General features: G+C 35.3%; 1 protein-coding gene across 1 annotated transcript in view; it reads left to right on the top strand.

Moving 5' to 3' along the window:
• The window catches only part of PTPRK (protein tyrosine phosphatase receptor type K), a 586,650-nt gene that overhangs the window by 118,143 nt on the left and 448,863 nt on the right, over positions 1-19,644 (top strand). Inside the window, exon 2 of the mRNA XM_017879345.1 lies at positions 8,761-8,883. Within this exon, the coding sequence (XP_017734834.1) occupies positions 8,761-8,883 (123 nt within the window). The remainder of the gene's footprint in view (positions 1-8,760; positions 8,884-19,644) is intronic.

Here is a 19,644-nt window from a genome sequence, read left to right as displayed (position 1 = left end):
TGTGTGTGTGTGTGTGTGTGTGTGTGTGTGTGTGTATTACATTTATATATATATTTTTTATATATATATATGGAATTATTATTTTTGAGATGGGATCTCACTCTGTCACTCAGGCTGGAGTGCAGTGGTGTGATCATGGCTTACTGCAGCCTCGCCTTCCCAGGCTCAAGTAATCAGTCTCCTGGGTAGCTGAGACTACAGTCACGCTCCAGCATGCTTGACTAATTTTTTTAAATTTATTTTTTGTAGAGGTGGGGTCTCCCTATGTTGCCCAGGATAGTCTCCAACTCTGGGCTCAAGTGAGCCTCTTTAAAAAAGTGTTCTTTTTTTTTTTTTTAATTTCAAGATGCATTTTAATTATTTACATAAATTAATTGGTTATCTATTTTCTTGAAGTGTACTTCAAAGTCCTACAAAACTTAATTGTTGACCTCCTTAAAATGTAGGTGAGTATATTTAAATTTCCTTTGCCAGTCTAAAGTAAAACTTTAAATTCAACCCCTCAAAGCAGGCCTTTGCCCTTCCTCTAGGAGGTTGGGTCATGGAATTCTGTTTTAAATCCCTTCATAAAAGAAAAATGATCTGTCTCCCATCATGCTTGAGCTAAGTCAGGAGCAACTACTGAAATAAGCTAGTGTGTGTCTCATGTGGGTGAAGTGGAGCCCACCAGTAATCAATAATCTCTCCAGGAGAAACAAAACAAAACAAAGATATGTTTAAATGTGAGCTTGGGTGGTTTCCAGTGTTACCAAAATGTAAATATGGCTTCAGTTGAGAATTTTATTTTTCACTACATTTAGTCTCTATTACTTTGTTCAATGAGTTTCTCTATTGTGTATCTAACACTAAGCGAAAAAGACCTTTTACTGGAATAGGTAAAAGTATAAAAAATAGGAAAAGAAACGGGTAAATATACTCACTAATGATCTTTGGGAAAACACCTGGTTTATTCTACAGTTTGTGCAAGGGCTGCTGCAAAAATAGTCAGAACAAAATTGCTTTTAATGTTTTTAAAGATAGAAAATTCACTGGTTTATACATGTTTTAGGCGGAGGTGAGGTGAAAAGTGAAGGATCCCAAGCAAGAGTGATAGGACAGTGTTAATGATCATGTAAATTTTCAGCCTTAAGTCACCCTATGTAAATTTATTTGTAGAAATTTTAATTAGCTAGACTTTATAGCTTTTTCCAATAAAGACCCTTTCCTGTCTGTGATATCAGAGATGCCTGAGAGACGTTGACGTACTATATGGTTCAAAGTTTACCACATTTTTATTCTCATAGGATGCAGCACCAATATGCTACCAAATGGGTGGAATGGGGGAATACCTTCTCTTGAGGTTGTGCCCATTGGAGGCAACTGTACTGGATAATTCTGAAAATGGCTAACCCTGCCTCACTTTTAGGAGACACTTAATGTAGTGTTTAAGAGTAAAGAACCCATTGTGCCTAAGTTCAGCCCCTGGCTCTGGTACTTTCTTGCTCTGTGACTCTTGGCAAGTTTTATTTTTTCTGCTTTGGGATACTTTTCACTAACATGTTCCTTTTACATTTTCAAAAACTCTTTTCATCTGTGAAATCATTTCTATGGGTATTTGGCATGTAATTAATTACCCATTAGCTCCATAATGAGGTTGGATGAAGTCACATACATACTGGCAAAGCTGCCCAGGTCTCAGAGGCTTATTTTTGAATTCCAACTTGTATCTGAGACCTAAAACTTAGGTAAGATTTGGATTGATCACACTTCGGGATCCCCTGCTACAATGGATGTGGGGTTACTAGTATTTAAAACAAAGGACTGCTGCCCTTTTTCCTTTTAATAGCTGCTTCGTTGATTTACCTAACTATTCTTCATTTTCTTTCATTTATGGAAAGAACACTGAACTAGTGAAGCATAGTAGGAGATAACTCGCATGCATGTATACATGTATATGCTAGGGCATGAGGTATTTCCTACTGTGGTCTTACAAGCTTGAAGCATTCGGACTGGAGGCCCTTGAAAGTGTCTCTAGTTCTCACTTTTTCTAATTTCACTTTATTACTCATACTGCTTGCCAGCCAGACAACTGATTTGGTTTCAGATGTAGCACTATAATTTCTGGTTCAGTTGCTTGGCTGTGGCTCACCACTACTCTTAATACGTGAGAAAGAAAATATGGAGGTGATGCAGAAGTTAAAGATTCTTGGTTGTAAGCTTTTAAGCAGACTATATTCTGCCTACGGTTTAAGATGAGAGTGATCTAAACCAGGGGTTGGTGAACTTTGGGCCAAATTCAGAATGTGGCCTGGTTTGTGAATAGAATTTTAATCAAGTACAGCCATAGCTATGCCCATTTGTTAGGTATTCTTTGTGGCTTCTTGATACGATGACAAGATTTTTGTAGTTATGACAAAAATGGCATGGCCCACAAAACTGGAAACATTTACTACCTTGCTTTTTGTACATGAAGTTTGCTGACTCCTATGCTAAAGGAAGGTATTTATTGACTGTTTGAAAGATATATGATGAGTGTTCAGGTAAAACTGATTTTGGCAATATGGTAATATTGCCTTTATATAAACTATCTTTAGTCTTTCTGTGTATATTAGATGGAAACCATATTTCTCTTTTGTTATAGGGCTTAGCGTTTAAATATGTCATCTGGAACATATACAAATAAACTGGAGAAAAAACATGAAAAAATAAGGATGCTATTTATTTATTATTATTATATTTATTTATTTTATTTATTTATTTTGGAGAGAGAGTCTTGCTCTGTCGCCGAGGCTGGAGTGCAGTGGCGGGATCTCCGCTCACTGCAAGCTCCGCCTCCCGGGTGTACGCCATTCTCCTGCCTCAGCCTCCCCAGTAGCTGGGACTACAGGCGCCCGCCACCTCGCCCGGCTAGTTTTTTTGTATTTTTTTTAGTAGAGACGGGGTTTCACCATGTTAGCCAGGATGGTCTCGATCTCCTGACCTCGTGATCCGCCCGTCCCGGCCTCCCAAAGTGCTGGGATTAACTTGAGCCACTGCGCCAGGCCAAGGATGCTTTTTTAACCAAAAAAAAAAAAAAACTGTGTTGGGTGTTACGAGTTTGACATGCATTATGACTAATCTAACACCACTGTGCTATAACTGTTATTATTTTGATTGTACTGGGGAGGAAATTGAAGCTCAAAGAAGTAAAATATGAAAGCTATGTATATATTTAGCCATTACTCCAGGCTGTGTTTAGATATATTGTCTCTCTTCTATCACTTGCATGGATGATGTATGGCCTATACTTAAAATTCTTTCAGCCTTATTAATAGAGATATAAGGGATTTTAATATTGTTTCTCTGTAAAGATGAAGGGGGTGGAATTGAACTTGTTATTACACTCTGGTTAGTTCAGTGAAGATTATTTAGTTGGAGTAGAGCATCTGCTTCGAATAATATACAATTTGAATAGAAGTCTTAGTAGCTAAATAATCTTGGATTATATAAACATATATTCTTGGCTAAGAGATGGAACTCTAGGGATGAAAAATTAGATAATTAACAATTGTGTTTGAAGTGAGTTCTCTCATCATTAAGAGCTATTTCTGCCTATCAATAAATAATGGATCTGGATTTCCTGAAATGTGTCTCTAGTTCTTTTTCTTTAATGAAGGAATTAGACCTAAATAATATTTTCACACCCTCATTAACTACAAGCAGGGCAAAGGATACTTTCAGGATCTCAAGTGATTATTATTTAAAGAACTCCTATTCATAAATTTTCTGTTTTCTTCTAGTAGATCCTCTTTGGTGATGAACCAGAGCAATGTGTTATGACCAGTGACTCATAAATATGCCCTTAAAACCATTTGTTATTTGTATCGACTTGGAATTGTTCCTGTTTTAATTTCAGTACTTAAATTGGAAAACAAAACTGTTGCTTGTCATTAGAGCAGGTATAAAGTACCTAAATATTTATTTTCGTATGCCAGTTTTTGTTTTGTATCTTCAGTATTCCCAGAAGTGTAGAGTTAAAAGGAAAAAAAAAAAAAAAAACTATTCAGATATGCCAAAATATTTCAGAGGAAAGATGAACTTTATTTAAGACCATTAATTTCTGGCTGGGCTCAGTGGCTCACGCCTGTAATCCCAGCACATTGGGAGGCCGAGATGGGCGAATCATGAGGTCAAGAGATTGAGACCATCCTAGCCAACATGGTGAAACCCTGTCTCTACTAAAAATACAAAAATAATGGGCATGGTGGCATGAGTCCCAGCTACTCGGGAAGCTCAGGCAGGAGAATCGCTTAAACCTGGAAGGCGGAGGTTGCAGCGAGCCCAAATCGCGCCTCTGCACTCCAGCCTAGTGACAGAGAGAGACTCCGTCTCAAAACAAAACAAAACAAACCCCACTAATTTCTATGCTTCTGTAAGGTGTTTTTCTGGGAATAAACTGTGTTACTCAGATTATCAATAGAACTGCATTTCAGATATTTAGTAATTTTCATTCTTTTAAAATTTTTGTGAAATATATTGGCTTTTTTTGTAATGAATTTTGGAGATCGTACCGACATATTTATATGATGGGTTCTGATTAGCATAAATAGATGACAAAGGTAGTTTAACTCAGTATTGCATGTGTCCTAATGTGACATGTAATTAATCTTTCTCTGTGTCCTAACTGGAAGAAAGATCATTCCAAGTTGATAATCACTTACATGAGCAAAGTTATGTATCACAGCTTAATTCACTATTGGAGAAGGTTAATTTGTCCATTTTTGAGGATCATCAAGCAACTTTACTAAGGATATTATATTTTCCAACATATTTTGTTTTGGACTTTCTTTTACTTGAAAAAACTACATATATTCCAAAAATTTAAGAAAATGCTTTGTATCTTCAGCTAAATAAAGCTTGTTCTTTACAAACAATAAAGAACCATGAAAGATAATTCCATTTTGTTTCTTGCTACTGTACTCAGTCAGAAAATTAAGAATCTAGAGGTGCCATGAAGGGGAGAATGTGGAAGATCCTAGACAATCTTTTAAAAGAATGTCCTTCACAGCTCTCCGGTGATCTACTGACTTTTCATTTTTCTTCAGTTCAGCTTTGTTTAAATTAACCTGAACCCAGGTTTTATTGAAAAGTTTGACTTCAGAAAGGACTTAAATTTAGCATTCATTTTTTTCCTGATTCTACAGAAAATGTCTCTAGTTCTGTGTTCTCTCACAGAACTTTTACCCTCTGTTTAAATAAGCACTCAAGAATCTAAATGCCAGATGTTTAGGCAATATAGTTTTGGGACCGGGGTACTTACTTTTCTTTACTTTTTATGTTTAATCTTTTTGGTGTCTAAAACTACTTAGTACCACATTTTTCACCAAGCAGTTTAGGAATAAAATGAAATTCTGGCAAGTTCACATCCGCTTGATTTTTATTTTCAGATGAACAGGTTGCCAACCCCTTAAGTGGCTTGCTGTCACAGAAGCAGACCATTTTGGTGATAGATCTGTCCCTTAGTTGATTGATTGGAGTAGAGGAATTAGCAATCTGTGACATGCTCTTCAGAAGTAATTTTCCTCCAAAGGTCAAGGAACTGTGGTCACCGTTTCTCTGGCATGATTTGCAGCTACTCATTGTAGCCTTACCACCAGTAGCAAATGCAACAGCAGAAAATGGAACATTTCCGTGCTCATTTTTCTTTCCCTCTGCCTAACTAAATTTCTTGAACACCAATTTGGTATTACCTCTTTCTGTTCTGCCATCTACCATCCAGCTCAGTGAAACTTTAAATTCATAAGGTATGTTTTAATTTATGAATTAGGACCTTCCTATGACATTTATCTTTTAAATAGATTTATGTAATACTATACATAAAGATGTCTTGAACTCAAGAACGTGTATCGAGGACTGTGTATAACAGAGGACTTGGTGTTTAGACCTTTCTAGTGAGTCCTAAATGGTAAATAGGAACTGTATATGTTTGAATTAGTTCAGGATATGTTATGCGCTGCTCTCTGTTACAAGGTTGAAATAAATTATTTTCCTCTGTTTCCCTCCATTCCTCTTTTAACTCTACATGGGTTATTACCATTTTTTTTAATGTGGCTTGAATTGCCTCATACTCTTTGATAAAATCTTTTAAAGATTTTAATACAGCTGTAGAACAAACTCTAAACTCCTTTTTCTGACATCTAAAATTTTTCGTATTTACTTGTTTCTTCCTAGTTTCCTACATATTCTGGATGCTCATTATACAGAATTATTTGAGATTTCACAACATATGATGTACCCTTAAACTTACATGCTGTTGCTCTTGCTTTTCCTCTACTTTTAATCCCATTTCCATTCTGGGTTGCCTCTGTTTGGAATATCCTTCCTCATATTCACTATGAGTAACTCAATGAAACCTTCCCTAAGCAACCCTAGTGTGGGTAGCCAATTCTTTTGTGTTCTTTGGAATTTTCATCATATTATTATCCCACAAAACACATTGTATTTATTTTGATATATATGGCTCCCGTAGTTTGGCTCATTTATTAGTCCAGTATTATTATTTTTGTATTTCCTATCGTCTACTCCAGTATACTGTATTTGCCCTTAACCTTGAAATACAAAATTGTTTACAAAAGATTTGCAAAAGATTTATTAGTATGCTATATTTTACACCTCTTGGATTATACCTTGTTGTAAATTAGAAATTAAAAATTATTTTGAAAGTTTTCTTGTTACTCAAGTCAAGTAGACCAGTAATAATTTTCAAGACTCCTTTGACAAATTTCAGATAGGGAAGGGATGTGCAACAAATAGCAAGGGTTGACCCACTTATTTTGTACAGCTACTCCTAGTTGTTATTGCTAATCAGAATCCTGTAGTCTAAAATTAACAGTGGCTATGAAGGAGAGCAATTAAGGCCATTTGTCTTTCAAATGAGTCAATGTGGGTCCCGCTGGTAGTTTACATTTATATACAGAGGGCACTCACACTATTATAAAGGGTAATGGGGGCCCTGAAGGCCTGTGCTACAAAGCAGTAAATTATTTTAAAGTTTGATAGCAAATTATATTTTGAGAAAAACATTCCCCTTGCTATGTGAAGATACATTTCCTAGCAACCTATTTTCATTGATTAATTTTAAATTAAAAAGTACATCTTTTTTAATGAGAGCATTTATAAAAGGTCTATTTTAAGCATATTTAAAAGACAATATTAAGCTTTTGAGTTCTCGAGTTGGGTTGTTTTATAGGATTTCTGTAGTCATAAGAGTGATTCAAGAATACGCTCAACATATTCTCCTTTTGGAAAAGATTTTAGAGCTTATAGTGCCAACATGACATCTCTGATGTTTCCTGCTTTGCCTGTGACACTCACCCCTCTCTGTCATTGGTGAGGAGTGTAACTTTCACTCATACTCAGATTACCAAACTTTTGATGAGGAAAGTAAATTCCTTTTTTTACAGGGAAGAATTTACAGCATTGGGGTTTACTACTCCTTAGTCTGTTGCTTGGTCAGAGAATTCACTGAGTTTCTTCACAGAGATCCCCATGGAAACTAAACAAATAAGCTATTTGAAAGGAGACAGGTTATTGGTTTTTCTCATTAAACCCACTGCTGGATTTTCATTAGTTCTAATGCATTTTCTTTCAAGATGAGACATATAGGCCAGTTCTTATTTTCATGATTTGAATAAACTAAATATGGTGAGTCATGTGTGCCTGTACACATCAGCTAAGAAGCAAAAATAATCCTTCTACTTTTGCAATACAATTACCCCTGAAAATTAAGCCAGAAAACCATGACTGATGCAAAGGGAAAATGCTACCCCATTTAAAAAGACCAAGTTATTAAATAAAGTAGGAGCGGTGAAAGTGATTATAGGCTAATCTGATTGGTTTTATGCTTGAGTCACCCCCTACCTTTTAAATCATAATTGTGTATGAAAGTAATCTAAATAAAGCATGAAAGATATCACAGACCTCAAACACTTTAGACCCTAAAAAGCTTTATGTTTCATTGGCTATTATGAGATTTCAGATAGTTCTTTTAAAGCAAAGATGTTGGTAAAACTTGAATTATTTCACCTTTTTGAATTTGCATTGTAGAGAAGACAACTTTCACTCTTATTCTTCCTCTGCTTCTCACCGCTAAAGTTATTAAAAATGATTTAGACTCTAGGTGGTTTGTGAGGCAGGAGAATAGGGTCTGGAGGCAGGGAACCTAAGGCTGATTCACCTGACGTCCTAGAACTAAATAGAAAGGAAAACCCCAACTTTCCAGTTTCCCTTTGCAAACTTCCTCCTTTTCTGAGTGGTGATGGAAAATTGAAAGTACCTCTGATTGGTTGCAGAAAGTACTGTAAAGTGTTGATTGTGGGCCACCACTTCATTTATATGAGGTGAACACCAAGTGGCCAATCGGAAACCTCTAGGGAGGTATTTGGACCCCAGAAGATTCCGTATCCGGGCCCTTGAGCCGCTGCTCGTGCACTCCCACACTGCGGAGTGTGTTTTCATTTTCAGTAAATGTCTGCTTTCGTTACTTCATTCTTTCCTTGCTTTGTTGTGGGTTTTGTCCAATTCTTTGTTCAAGACGCCAAGGACCTGGACAAATTGCAGTCAAGACCCTCTACCAATAACACTTTGTATATTTCAAGAAAGCCTGACTTATGCATGTATCTTCTATTATTTTTAATGATTCAAAATCAAGATTATATATCAATATAACATTTCCTTCTCCAGAGCTTTCATTATGTTTGGAAAATCTGTTTAGAATGTAACATTAGTCCTCTTTTCTCCTAGGTGGCTGTACTTTTGATGATGGTCCAGGGGCCTGTGATTACCACCAGGATCTGTATGATGACTTTGAGTGGGTGCATGTTAGTGCTCAAGAGCCTCATTATCTACCACCCGAGATGCCTCAAGGTGAGAGTCACTCTGTTTAGTCAATGTTAGGGGAACAGTTTTGCAGTGTCTAGGATTTTCTTATTTTAGGTGTAACAACAATAATTTAATGGTTATAATAAGCTAAATTGCTATGCTACTGGATCACATCTAAGAGCCTTAAAGTATTCTCTGCCTTTCCCTTAATAACTTTCTGTAATTCTGTATTCCTCAAGAATCCTCACTATACCTTTGTTATTTCTGTCTTTGAAAAAAAAGGTAAGTATTAGTGTTTTTTTTTTTCTGTTTAATAAAAACCCAAGTGACAAACCAGAAATCAAAAAATAAAAAAAACAGAATAAACAAAAAAAAATCCTTTCCAAAATATCTTAAATGTGGGATCAACTCTTTTCATCGTTATTCAATTAAATTATATAGGTTGGATCCAATCAGACTAAAGGGAAAGAATTTTATTACATTGTAGGGAGGGAGGTTGTGTCTTTCTCCCAGTGGTCATGAGCATGCCAGTGACTCTGAAGTGAGGCAGCATGGAGACAAAAGTGTCTAATGGAGATCTTTTATGTGGGAATTGTAGAGAAATAGGGGAAAAATCTGTTCTTTTTGTTTGTTTGTGTTTTGAGATGGAGTCTCACTCTGTCACCCAGGCTGGAATGCAGTGGCCTGATCTCAGCTCACTGCAACCTCTGCCTCCCAGGTTCAAGTGATTCCCCTGCCTCAGCTTCCTAAGTAGCTGGGACTGCAGGTATGCACCACCACGCCCAGCTAATTTTTGTATTTTTAGTAGAGATGGGTTTCACCATGTTGGTCAGGCTGGTCTCGAACTCCTGACCTTGTGATCTGTCCGCTTAGGCCTCCCAAACTGTTGGGATTACAAGCGTCAGCCACCGCGCCCAGCATCTTTTCGTTTTTTACCTTACTTTGTTATATCCTTTGATTTAGGGTTTTGTGAGATAATATAATTTATAATTGTTTAAGCCAGTGTGCAGTGTGTTTCATCTTACTTAGGAAAAACACACAATTAACATAGGATGTCATTATTTACATACCATTTCATACAATATTGGACTAATAGTTGTGCTTTTCAATTCTGCATGTTAATCTGGAGCAAATTCCAAGTTCTATGCATATATGCTTAGCAATAACATTAAATTGTAGCATTGAAAATGTAAACAGGAATTTAAAAATACAACATGAAAGAGAATAAACTCTTTTCCTTCCAATATTTAGAAAGAAACAAGAATAGTACATGGTACATAATTATATATTATATATAGTCATGTATATATAATATATATCATTATGCTATTATAATATATAATATAACGTGCTGATTACTTAGTACTAATAATTTAGGTTTCAGAATATGTTTCAGTATTTTATTATGATTAAAATGGTTTAGAATTAATTTTCTACAAAATGAGTAAGGCCTTCTTGAGTGTGAATTTTAGATACGACAATTTTAGACATGGCCATTAGAAGTGAAAATGTCAGTTTTGGTTATTGAAGAGTGAAAATTCTATCAGCAACGTCCCTGAACTTGCTGATTAATATGATTTAAAAAAACAAAAAGTGAAAACACCAACAATAAACAATTTATCACAATCATGCGAAGCAAATAAAACCTAAAAGTTACATTTCTAAATGTAATTATTGGTTTGTACATGAATATGGCAAATATTTCCTTGAAAAAATGTTTATTGGTTCCCCCGTGATGTGTACTTTTATAGTAGAGCGAATTAAATTTGCTTTTTACTCTGAATTGTCACTTTCCGTGACTGAGTAGGCAAATGGTTATTTTTGAGGTTGAACTGCGCCATAATTTCCTTTGCAGAGGGAAAACTGGAACTGTGTAGTTGACACTCTTTGCTTCTTATATTTGACCCCTACTTTGTCAGCAGACTCATTTAATTTTGTGCCTAGATTTGTATTTTTTCTTTCAAAGGTATGTAACCTTATTTTCCTGATGCATTTTAATTAAACTACTGTAATTTTTCACCTGAATTTTCTCTGTGGTATATTTAGACTGAACTTTTCATATAAAATTAAAGGGGGTGGGCTGGGATGCACACATTTTGAATGTTTATCATCATAGAATAATAAGAAAGATGTTGATTTATGGAAATGTTACCATTGCTAATTACCATTGATGGTGGGTAATGAATAGTTGAAGAATTACTGCTCAGATGACCTTGTTGGCTCACCTTTGATGAACAGCTTAATCGGTGGTTACAGTACAGGATGATATGCACAGAAAATGAAAGCATTTGAAATTCATCCATATCTTCCAATTAATAGTACATTAAGTAATTAATCATGCAGAGGAGGGAAAAAGGTCACGGCCACTTTGCCGAATGAAACGTGTTTAGTCTTCAGAGAGGTGAGAGAAAGCACTCATGTATATTCTTCTTTTAGTCATCTCTTTTTATAATAGATGCTATTGTTTTCATTTTCCTTCTGATATTCCTTTAAAGTGCTGACTGAACATTCCTTGCTCATAAATTGGCATAAAGGAGACATTTAGATTTATCATACTAAAATGTTATGATCTTTTTATTGTCATATAAATTAGCAAGCATGCTTATTTTCTTTATGTACTTTAAAACACACACAAAACAAAACAAACAAAACCCCCCAAATGTTTGGCAACTCTATAAAAGCTGGCTTTCCAAACCTAACTTGTTATTGAGCTGTGTGATACTTGGTGCTGTTAACTGGCTTCTGTTTATTGGCCTTTTTGGACTAAAAGCCAAGAGTGAGAGAAAAAAGACAGGATGAATAAATAGAATGAAAGAAGGTTGAAGAAGGATAGTAGAGAATAATAGACAAAAAGAAAATTGTTTCTATTCATGAAGAGATACAGTACCATCAATCATTGCTTAAAATGCGCCTGTAGTCCCAGCTACTCGGGAGGCTGAGGCAGGAGAATGTCTTAAACCCAGGAGGTGGAGCTTGCAGTGAGCTGAGATCCGGCCACTGCACTCCAGCCCGGTCGACAGAGCGAGACTCCGTCTCAAAAAAAAAAAAAAAAAAAATGTTCTGCAGCAGTTCCTACTTACTACACAGTCCCACATACTAGTTTGGTCAGATTACAATGATGATGACTGAAAGGTCTGCCAAATAGAATAAAAAATAGCATACAAAAGAATAAGTACTTCGTAAGACAGTTCTAATATCCCCAAATCATATGAAATTATGGGCACCTACTTAACTCAGTCATCAAGGAAATACATATTTAAAACACAGTGAGAAACTACTGTACAATCAGTGGAAAAGTGAAAATTTTAATTCCAAATGTTGGTAAGAATGTAGAGTAAGTAAAACCCTCTGATACCACTGTTGGAGCATAAATCTCTACTACCTTATGACCAACAAATCCATTCTTGGGTATAAGCCCAGCAGGACTAAGTGTACATGTTCCCCAAAAGACATGTGCAAGAATGTTGATAGCATCAGCATTCATAATAGTTCCAAGCTGAAAACAACCCAAATGTCTGTTAGCAGTGCAATGTATAAATAAATGATGGCATATTCATAAGGTGGAATATTGTACTGCAAATAAATGAAAGAACCATTGCTTTATACAATAATATGAATGAATTCCACAAACACAATCTTAACGGAAAGAAACCAGATGCAAGAGAGTATATATTGTATACATTTATATAAATTATGTAAGTTTCAGAAACAGGCAAAGCTAATCAATGATGTTAGAAATCAGCATATTATTTACTTGCAGGAGGGTTTGGGTAATGATAGTTAGTGCTTGTCAGGTGGCATGAAGGAGTCTTCCAGATGCTGGTGATATTCTATTTCTTCATCTGGATGGCATTTTATAGTTTGAGGTGTGGTGAAATCTGTAAAAAGTCATTGAGCTGTGCAATGATGAGTTGTGTACTTTTCTTTATGTATCTGATATGTCAATGTAAATTGAAAAAAAAAAAAATAAAACCAGTGCACACAAGCCTGGGAAACTAAAATAATAAATAAAATGTCATGGATTAGAACAAAAGATATAAAATAGAAATCCTCAAATGGGTCCAAACTTCTTGTTTTCTTACCATACTGGATTCTCTCCTCCCTACTAAAAAATCACTGTGTTCGTTGATATCTTTGTATGGGCCTTGTGTTGTTCTCTTCCCTCTGCTGAAATATTTCTGTGTCTATTTATCCATTCATCAATCTCTTACCCATTCTTACTGTGTCTACTCACGTTCTGCTAGCTTTGAGAAGATCTTCCTGACTGGCTTGAAAGTCTATTTCTTCTATCCTCATATCAGAATATGCGGCCCACTGTACTATGTACTACTTAAATTGTAACTATTTTTATAGTATATTTCTTACATGTCCTTCTGTCCATTAGACTATATGAACAGCCGGGCATGGTGGCTCATGCCTCTAATCCCAGCATTTTGAGAGACCGAGGTGGGTGGATCACGCAGTCAGGAGTTTGAGACAAGTTTGAGCAACATGATGAAACCCTGTCTCTACTTAAAATACAAAAATTAGCCAGATGTGGTGACAGCGCCTGTAATCCCAGCTACTCAGGAGGCTGAGGCAGGAGAATTGCTTGAACCTGAGAGGCGGAGGTTGCCGTGAGCCGAGATCAAGCCTGGGTGACAGAGAAAGACTGTCTTAAAAAAAAAAAAAAAAAACTCTTATGAACATAGACCATTTTTTTGTCTTTTATTTCTCAAAAAAATTTAATTTTCTTAGACAAAATGTCAACTTCTGTAATGTAAGTTTTAAAATATTTTGTCAAGAATTAAACAAGCTCCTCTTGTTAGAAAATTATTTGAATTAAAAAATACCCCATTTACCAAACGTTATATTGAGTTGAGATTTTTATGTAATTAGACCTTCACCTAAAATTATTAAGCTTTGACCTTTGTCTTTATGAATATTACCTATCTATTTTGGATACACTTAAATGTTGTTAATTCTACCAAAATTAACTTTTTTTTTTTTTTTTGGTCTTTTGTGTACTCTTTTCGTATTTCTTTCTCTCTTTTGTTTTGACTTTTGCTTGCCAAATCCTGATCTTCTGTTCCTCAAAAATCTATTGTATGTGCATTTTCGGAACCCATAGAGAATAAGAGCTGTTGCATGGAACTAGAAATCGTTCTTTGATCTCATGCACAAAGACATGTGCATTCTTGACCTTGTTTGTCAATATTTTTTATGCTTATGACCTCATGAAGCAAACATATTTGACCATTTTACTATATGTTCTGTCCTAGATCTGAGAGTAGGGATTGTGATTGATATCTCAATACATTTATCTTTGACTGTAATTACAACTGCTTTTATTTTAACAGGTTTTGTAAAATGGCTAATTGAATTTTAGTTTAGAGTCTCTAGAGAACTTATTTGATAGTATTTAAAATTATGACTGAATTGTATCCCACCTTCAGTCTAGTGTTTTCACTGATAATAATGAAAATAATTGTACAGGATTCTTTATTTAAAATGCACACACACTATATATATATAGTAAAAAATGAAAGCCCTTTGTCATTAAATTACTCTGAAGATTGAAGTAAGGAACCATTCCTCCTCCCTTATGAAACTGAGTGAGTTCTGATTCAGTAGTTTAGGGCCATATGTCTCTAAGTGTTTTTCAGAGAAGCCACCCTGATGGAGCCAGGGGATTATAAAACAGATAATTCCAGTACCATTCTTCAATTATTTATTTGGAGAGATTTAGTGCGCTTTTTTATTCAGTGGGGAGCATGTATGAGTCACATGATTTTGTACCTGGCTTTCTTCTGATAGTGTGATTAAGTGAAAATTAAATAAGACATTGGTGTCCATAATTTGATTCATACAATAAAAGATATAGGTAACATTATTTCAGCTAAGTTTTCTAAGTAATGATATTAGTCTCTTAGTTTTATAGAAGATTTAGTAATAATTTAATTTAGTAATAATTTGTTAAAACAATGTTATATATGCCATGTAACACATTTTAATACATCTGAGAAGAAATTTCAAGGAAGTCCTTATGTTAACTTATGCTTTCTTTCTCTCTGGGAACAGTGATCAGTTACCAAAAGTAGTGGATCACTGTGACTAATATTTTCATCCCCCATTATAGATGATTAATGAAAAAGCATATGTTTTTTACAAAGTCGTAAAGGCCAAAAATCTCACACAGCTGAATTAACAGAATTATTTGACAGTATATCTGCCAGAGAGAAAACATGGCAGAGAGTGGTAGAATAAAGTTCTGTGCATGTAGTATTGGCAACGAATATTGACTTGCTATATTATGGCTAGTTTTGTATTAGAAGATTGAGAAAATCAGGCCAAAATGTTGGTTTACTTTCTTTTTGTCATATACTTAGCATTGTCTGTTAACACAACCAAAGAGAGTGTGTCTGTGAACATGTGCAATTGTCCTAAGGGGAACTGAGAGATTTGGTGGTAGTAGGGAGAGGAGGGGCTTAACATGAGGCCATTAACACAGATGGGAAAACCTCCAAAAGTACTGGATATAGGTGTGAGATCCTAAGGAGCCTGAAAACTGCAGAGGTTTAAAGCTGGAAGGTTATGCATCATTCAATGATTTCAGATTTTTTTTTTAAGTAATAGAATTCTTTTTAAAAAAAAAATAATATTTTCTACCGCTTTAATATTTAAAATCAATCACAAGGAATGAATGGTCCTGGAACTTACTTGTTTTATAATCCCGTACCTTCTCACCATCTACCCCTTTCTCTGTACCACCCTGGCTCCATCCAGGTGGCTTCTCTGAAAAACGCCTAGAGACATATGGCTCCAAAGGGCAGTTTGAAAACAATGATGTTGCAAACTCAAGCACTTTTAGATAAGCATCTCTGAGATTAAAGTACTTACTACTATTTGCTACCACTTACTAGTCCCTTACTGAGTTTTACTATACTAGGGACATGACATGTCTCCTTTAATCCTTACAAGAGCCTGGTAAAATTGTAGTGGAGTGAATATCTTAACAGCATATCTACCAGAGACAAAACATGGCAGAGAGTGATAGAATAATTGTCACCCAGGGACAGAATTGGAACTTAGATCTGTCTGTCTAATATAAAAGTTACTCTTGTTCCAGTACCACCGTGCTTCATCATTAAAGTTAAGTTGACAAATTTCCTTGACTTGGGCATGGGCATTTATTTAAATCCACTATATAATGAGCTATATAATTTATTTCATTTAATCCAGAATGATCTTCTACCACTTCATTTAAAATATTTCTTTCCACAATTTGAAAGCTTTAAATGACTGTTTCTTACCCTTCGTGGGAAATGGAATCTGAGACTTGCTGTTGTTTGGAATTGCTGCCAAACTTCAGGATTTTCTTTATGATATTCTCATCCCTTGGGGAGACGCTTTGCCCTTCCTTTGATTTACCTGTATGTTATTTTTAGTTATTTGATAAACACTTGCTGCATGTCTGTTTAAGCAAACCTTTAGAAACACACATATTATCTGCTGTCTCATTAGAGCATGTATGGTAAAAGAAAAGATCGTGGACGAAAGGAATCAGACTGAAGTCTAGGGTTTGAAAATAATTTGAAGTCTTTGTTTGCAGTGAGGTATTTTAGGATGAGAATTATGGGCTTATTTTGATGTGCTCTTCCAAACCATGTTATCAACTGGCTATTGATGCTTTTGCCCTCTGCACAGAGAAGATAGTTTGCCACATTTGAGTTGCTTATTAAAAACAGTGGGAGTTGGAAGCAGTGCAAGGTGAGAGAATGAAAGGCTGTAATGGACTACTTGAAGGGTGAGCCACTTAATGAAGGCTGGTTTTTAATGTAAGGACTATTACCCTCGTGGACATAAATGCAACATGAAAAATGTCTAAATTACAGTGGACAGAAATGGCATGCTGAGACTGGAATTTTTTCTTGATATTTCAGGCACATAATGCATCTAAGTTAGATATGTCCTAATATATTTCAGGGGAAAATAACAGCCTAGAATTAAAAAAAAGAAAAAAAATAATATAGGTGTCAGTGCTAGAGAATTTCCAACCTCCTAGAGGAATTAAGATAAGAATACACAGCAATTTCAAAGACTATATAGTCACCTTTAACATATACCTTAAAATCAATAGATAGTCCAAAGACTCAAAATTACTTTTCCTTGGTAGCAGTGTGACTGAAAATAACAGTTACGACCTTATACTTCTCCTCTCCAAAAATAAACTTGACTCAAGATAGCTAGGTACTATCTCAGTTTAAAAGCTTATTATCTTTCAAACACAAGAAGAATGCCAGGGAAATACATACACACACACACACACACACACACACACACACACACACACATACATACAGCAAAAACAAACAAACAAACAAAAAACAAGAGAAGGTAAGTAACTAGGAATTATTAAAAATATATATGATGTTAATTATCTCATATAGTTAATGTGAAAATATGGAATTATGATTATATATTAAACTATCATTATATATAAAAGATGCTTTAAAATCTTGGAAGAATGTTAGTTTTCCAACATAGTTCCTGCCAAGAGTACTATAGTATGTTTTAAAGACCTCTACTCCCTCCCCAAAGAGGAAATTATTGGCTGAGATATATTTTTCAATGAAAAGTGCACATCTTCTAAATTTAGAGCATATGACAACTTAGAAATGCTCACAGCATCATGGAATCTCCACCTAGCAATGCTGATTGAAAAGATGCTGCCTTGCTTTTTCTAGGTTTGTGAGAATAAAATTAAATAGGACAGTTTTACAAACTTCATCAGGCTGGTTATGTATTTCTGTATGTTCCTCCCACCTCAGTTATTTAAGAGTTGGAGATTAAATAGGAAAGTAGGGTGGCAAATTTCAGTATTCGAAAGTTATGTTTTGAGTGTGGGATTTTTATCCATGTTAGGTCAGACTTATTGGATACTTAAAAAATGTTTCTCTGACTCCTTCTGTGTAATCCCAAGCATTTAAAATATGTCATTTCACTTAATTCTCCCAAAATGCCTTTGGAATATGTATTCACATCATTCTGTAGATGAAGGAACTGAAGTCAGGTGAGCTTAAGTAAATTGCCAACGGTTTTATGTCTTGGGAAAGGCAAGGCTAGGAATCCAGATTTGTAGAGATATAGGATAAGGATTTAACATTTGAACTTTATAAAACAAATATATATAGAGATCCTTCTTTAGAGACTGCAGCAAAAAGAATCAGGGCTGACTTGAAGGGGTGGCAGAAGTTGTATCTCTTATGCTTTTTCCAGTGCAAGTAATGGGAAACACAACTAGAAATGTGTTTCAACCATAAGGAAGGCTACTTTCACATAACAAAAGGTCCAGAGTTGGCTTATTCAGTGGCTCAGTGATTTCATCAACAATTCAGATTTTTTCTTCTCTCTTTGCTTCTCCATTCCAGTAGGTCATCTTTTTACCTTAGGCTATCTCCCTTTAAAGGTCTAAAATCTATGGCTATTCCAGATACAAAACTCAGACACAACAGTATCTTGAAGAAAAAGAGGTTCTTAGTTATCTCCTCCTTATGTCTTATACGTATCAATAAATGAACACAAAAAACGTTTCTGGGATACTCTTTGATACAGATATGGTAGTATAGATCTGTAGGTAGAATTTCAAAGCTATGGGATTTAGAAGAATGCATAAATAAAGCATTTATTAAAACAACATTGTATTCTCTAATGTGCAAGCTTGTCTAACCCATGGGCCACATGCTGCCCAGGATGGTTTTGCATATGGCCCAACACAAATTTGTAAACTTTCTTCAAACATTAAATTTTTTGCCTTTTTTTTTTTGTAAGCTCATCAGCTGTCATTAGTGTTAGTGTATTCTTCTCCTTCCAGGGTGGCCCAGGGAAGCCAAAGGATAGGACACCCCTGCTGTAATGCGTTGTTCAGCCTAGCATCAGGTTTCCCTCAATTTCACACATTTACTGCATCTGTACCATGAAAAGCAGAAAATCTTCCTACCCCTAGTAAGCTTACCTTACCTTTCTAACCTGCCATTGTTACTCACAAGAATTTTTCATTCTCTCTTGTTTTCCTTAGGATTTTTATGACATGGAATAAATACGGGAACATACTTTATTTAAAAAACTCCAAAACTAAGAAAGAGTCAAGTGTTATACAGTGTGTATGTGAATGAATATATGCTAAAGATAGATTAATTTATTATTGGGGTAACCAGCAGGCTAGTACGACTGGTTCAAAAGATTATAGGAATAAGGGAAACATAATCAGTGAAAGAAAAAATGGTAGAATAAGATTCCTAAATTTTATACTAAATGTCCAATAAGACAAAGTGAAACCGTGAGGCTATCTTTACTAACAGACAAATCATTTTCCTCTGTACTAGACAAAATTTGTTTGCATTATTATGTATCATTTGTGTTGCTATAAATGTTTTACAAGTTAAGTCTTTTTTCACAGAGTTGTAAAATATCTTAATCAGTGGTAATTAGTGACTCTGATGAAGTGACATACTTTTAAATATTAGCTAATCCTTTGGTGAAGGATATATAGTCATTCTTGTGCTGGGTCCCAAGTTTTGAACATTTTTTCTTAAAACTTCTGCCCTAGGATCATAAATATTATCCAAGGATGATTCTTGTTAAAAACAACAAAAAAGTGATCTCCTTTAGTTTTTGTCTGATTTATTTATTTATTTATTGATTGAGACAGAATCTTGCTCTGTTACCCAGGCTGGAGTGCAGTGGTGTGATCTTGGCTCACTGCAACATTCGGCCCCCGGGTTCAAACGATTCTCCTGCCTCAGCCACCCAAGTCGCTGGGATTAC

This window comes from Rhinopithecus bieti, unplaced genomic scaffold, assembly GCF_001698545.2.
Source record: "Rhinopithecus bieti isolate Rb0 unplaced genomic scaffold, ASM169854v2 scaffold_19, whole genome shotgun sequence".
NCBI classification, from domain to species: Eukaryota; Metazoa; Chordata; class Mammalia; order Primates; family Cercopithecidae; genus Rhinopithecus; species Rhinopithecus bieti.
This window is presented reverse-complemented; position numbering and strand designations above follow the sequence as displayed.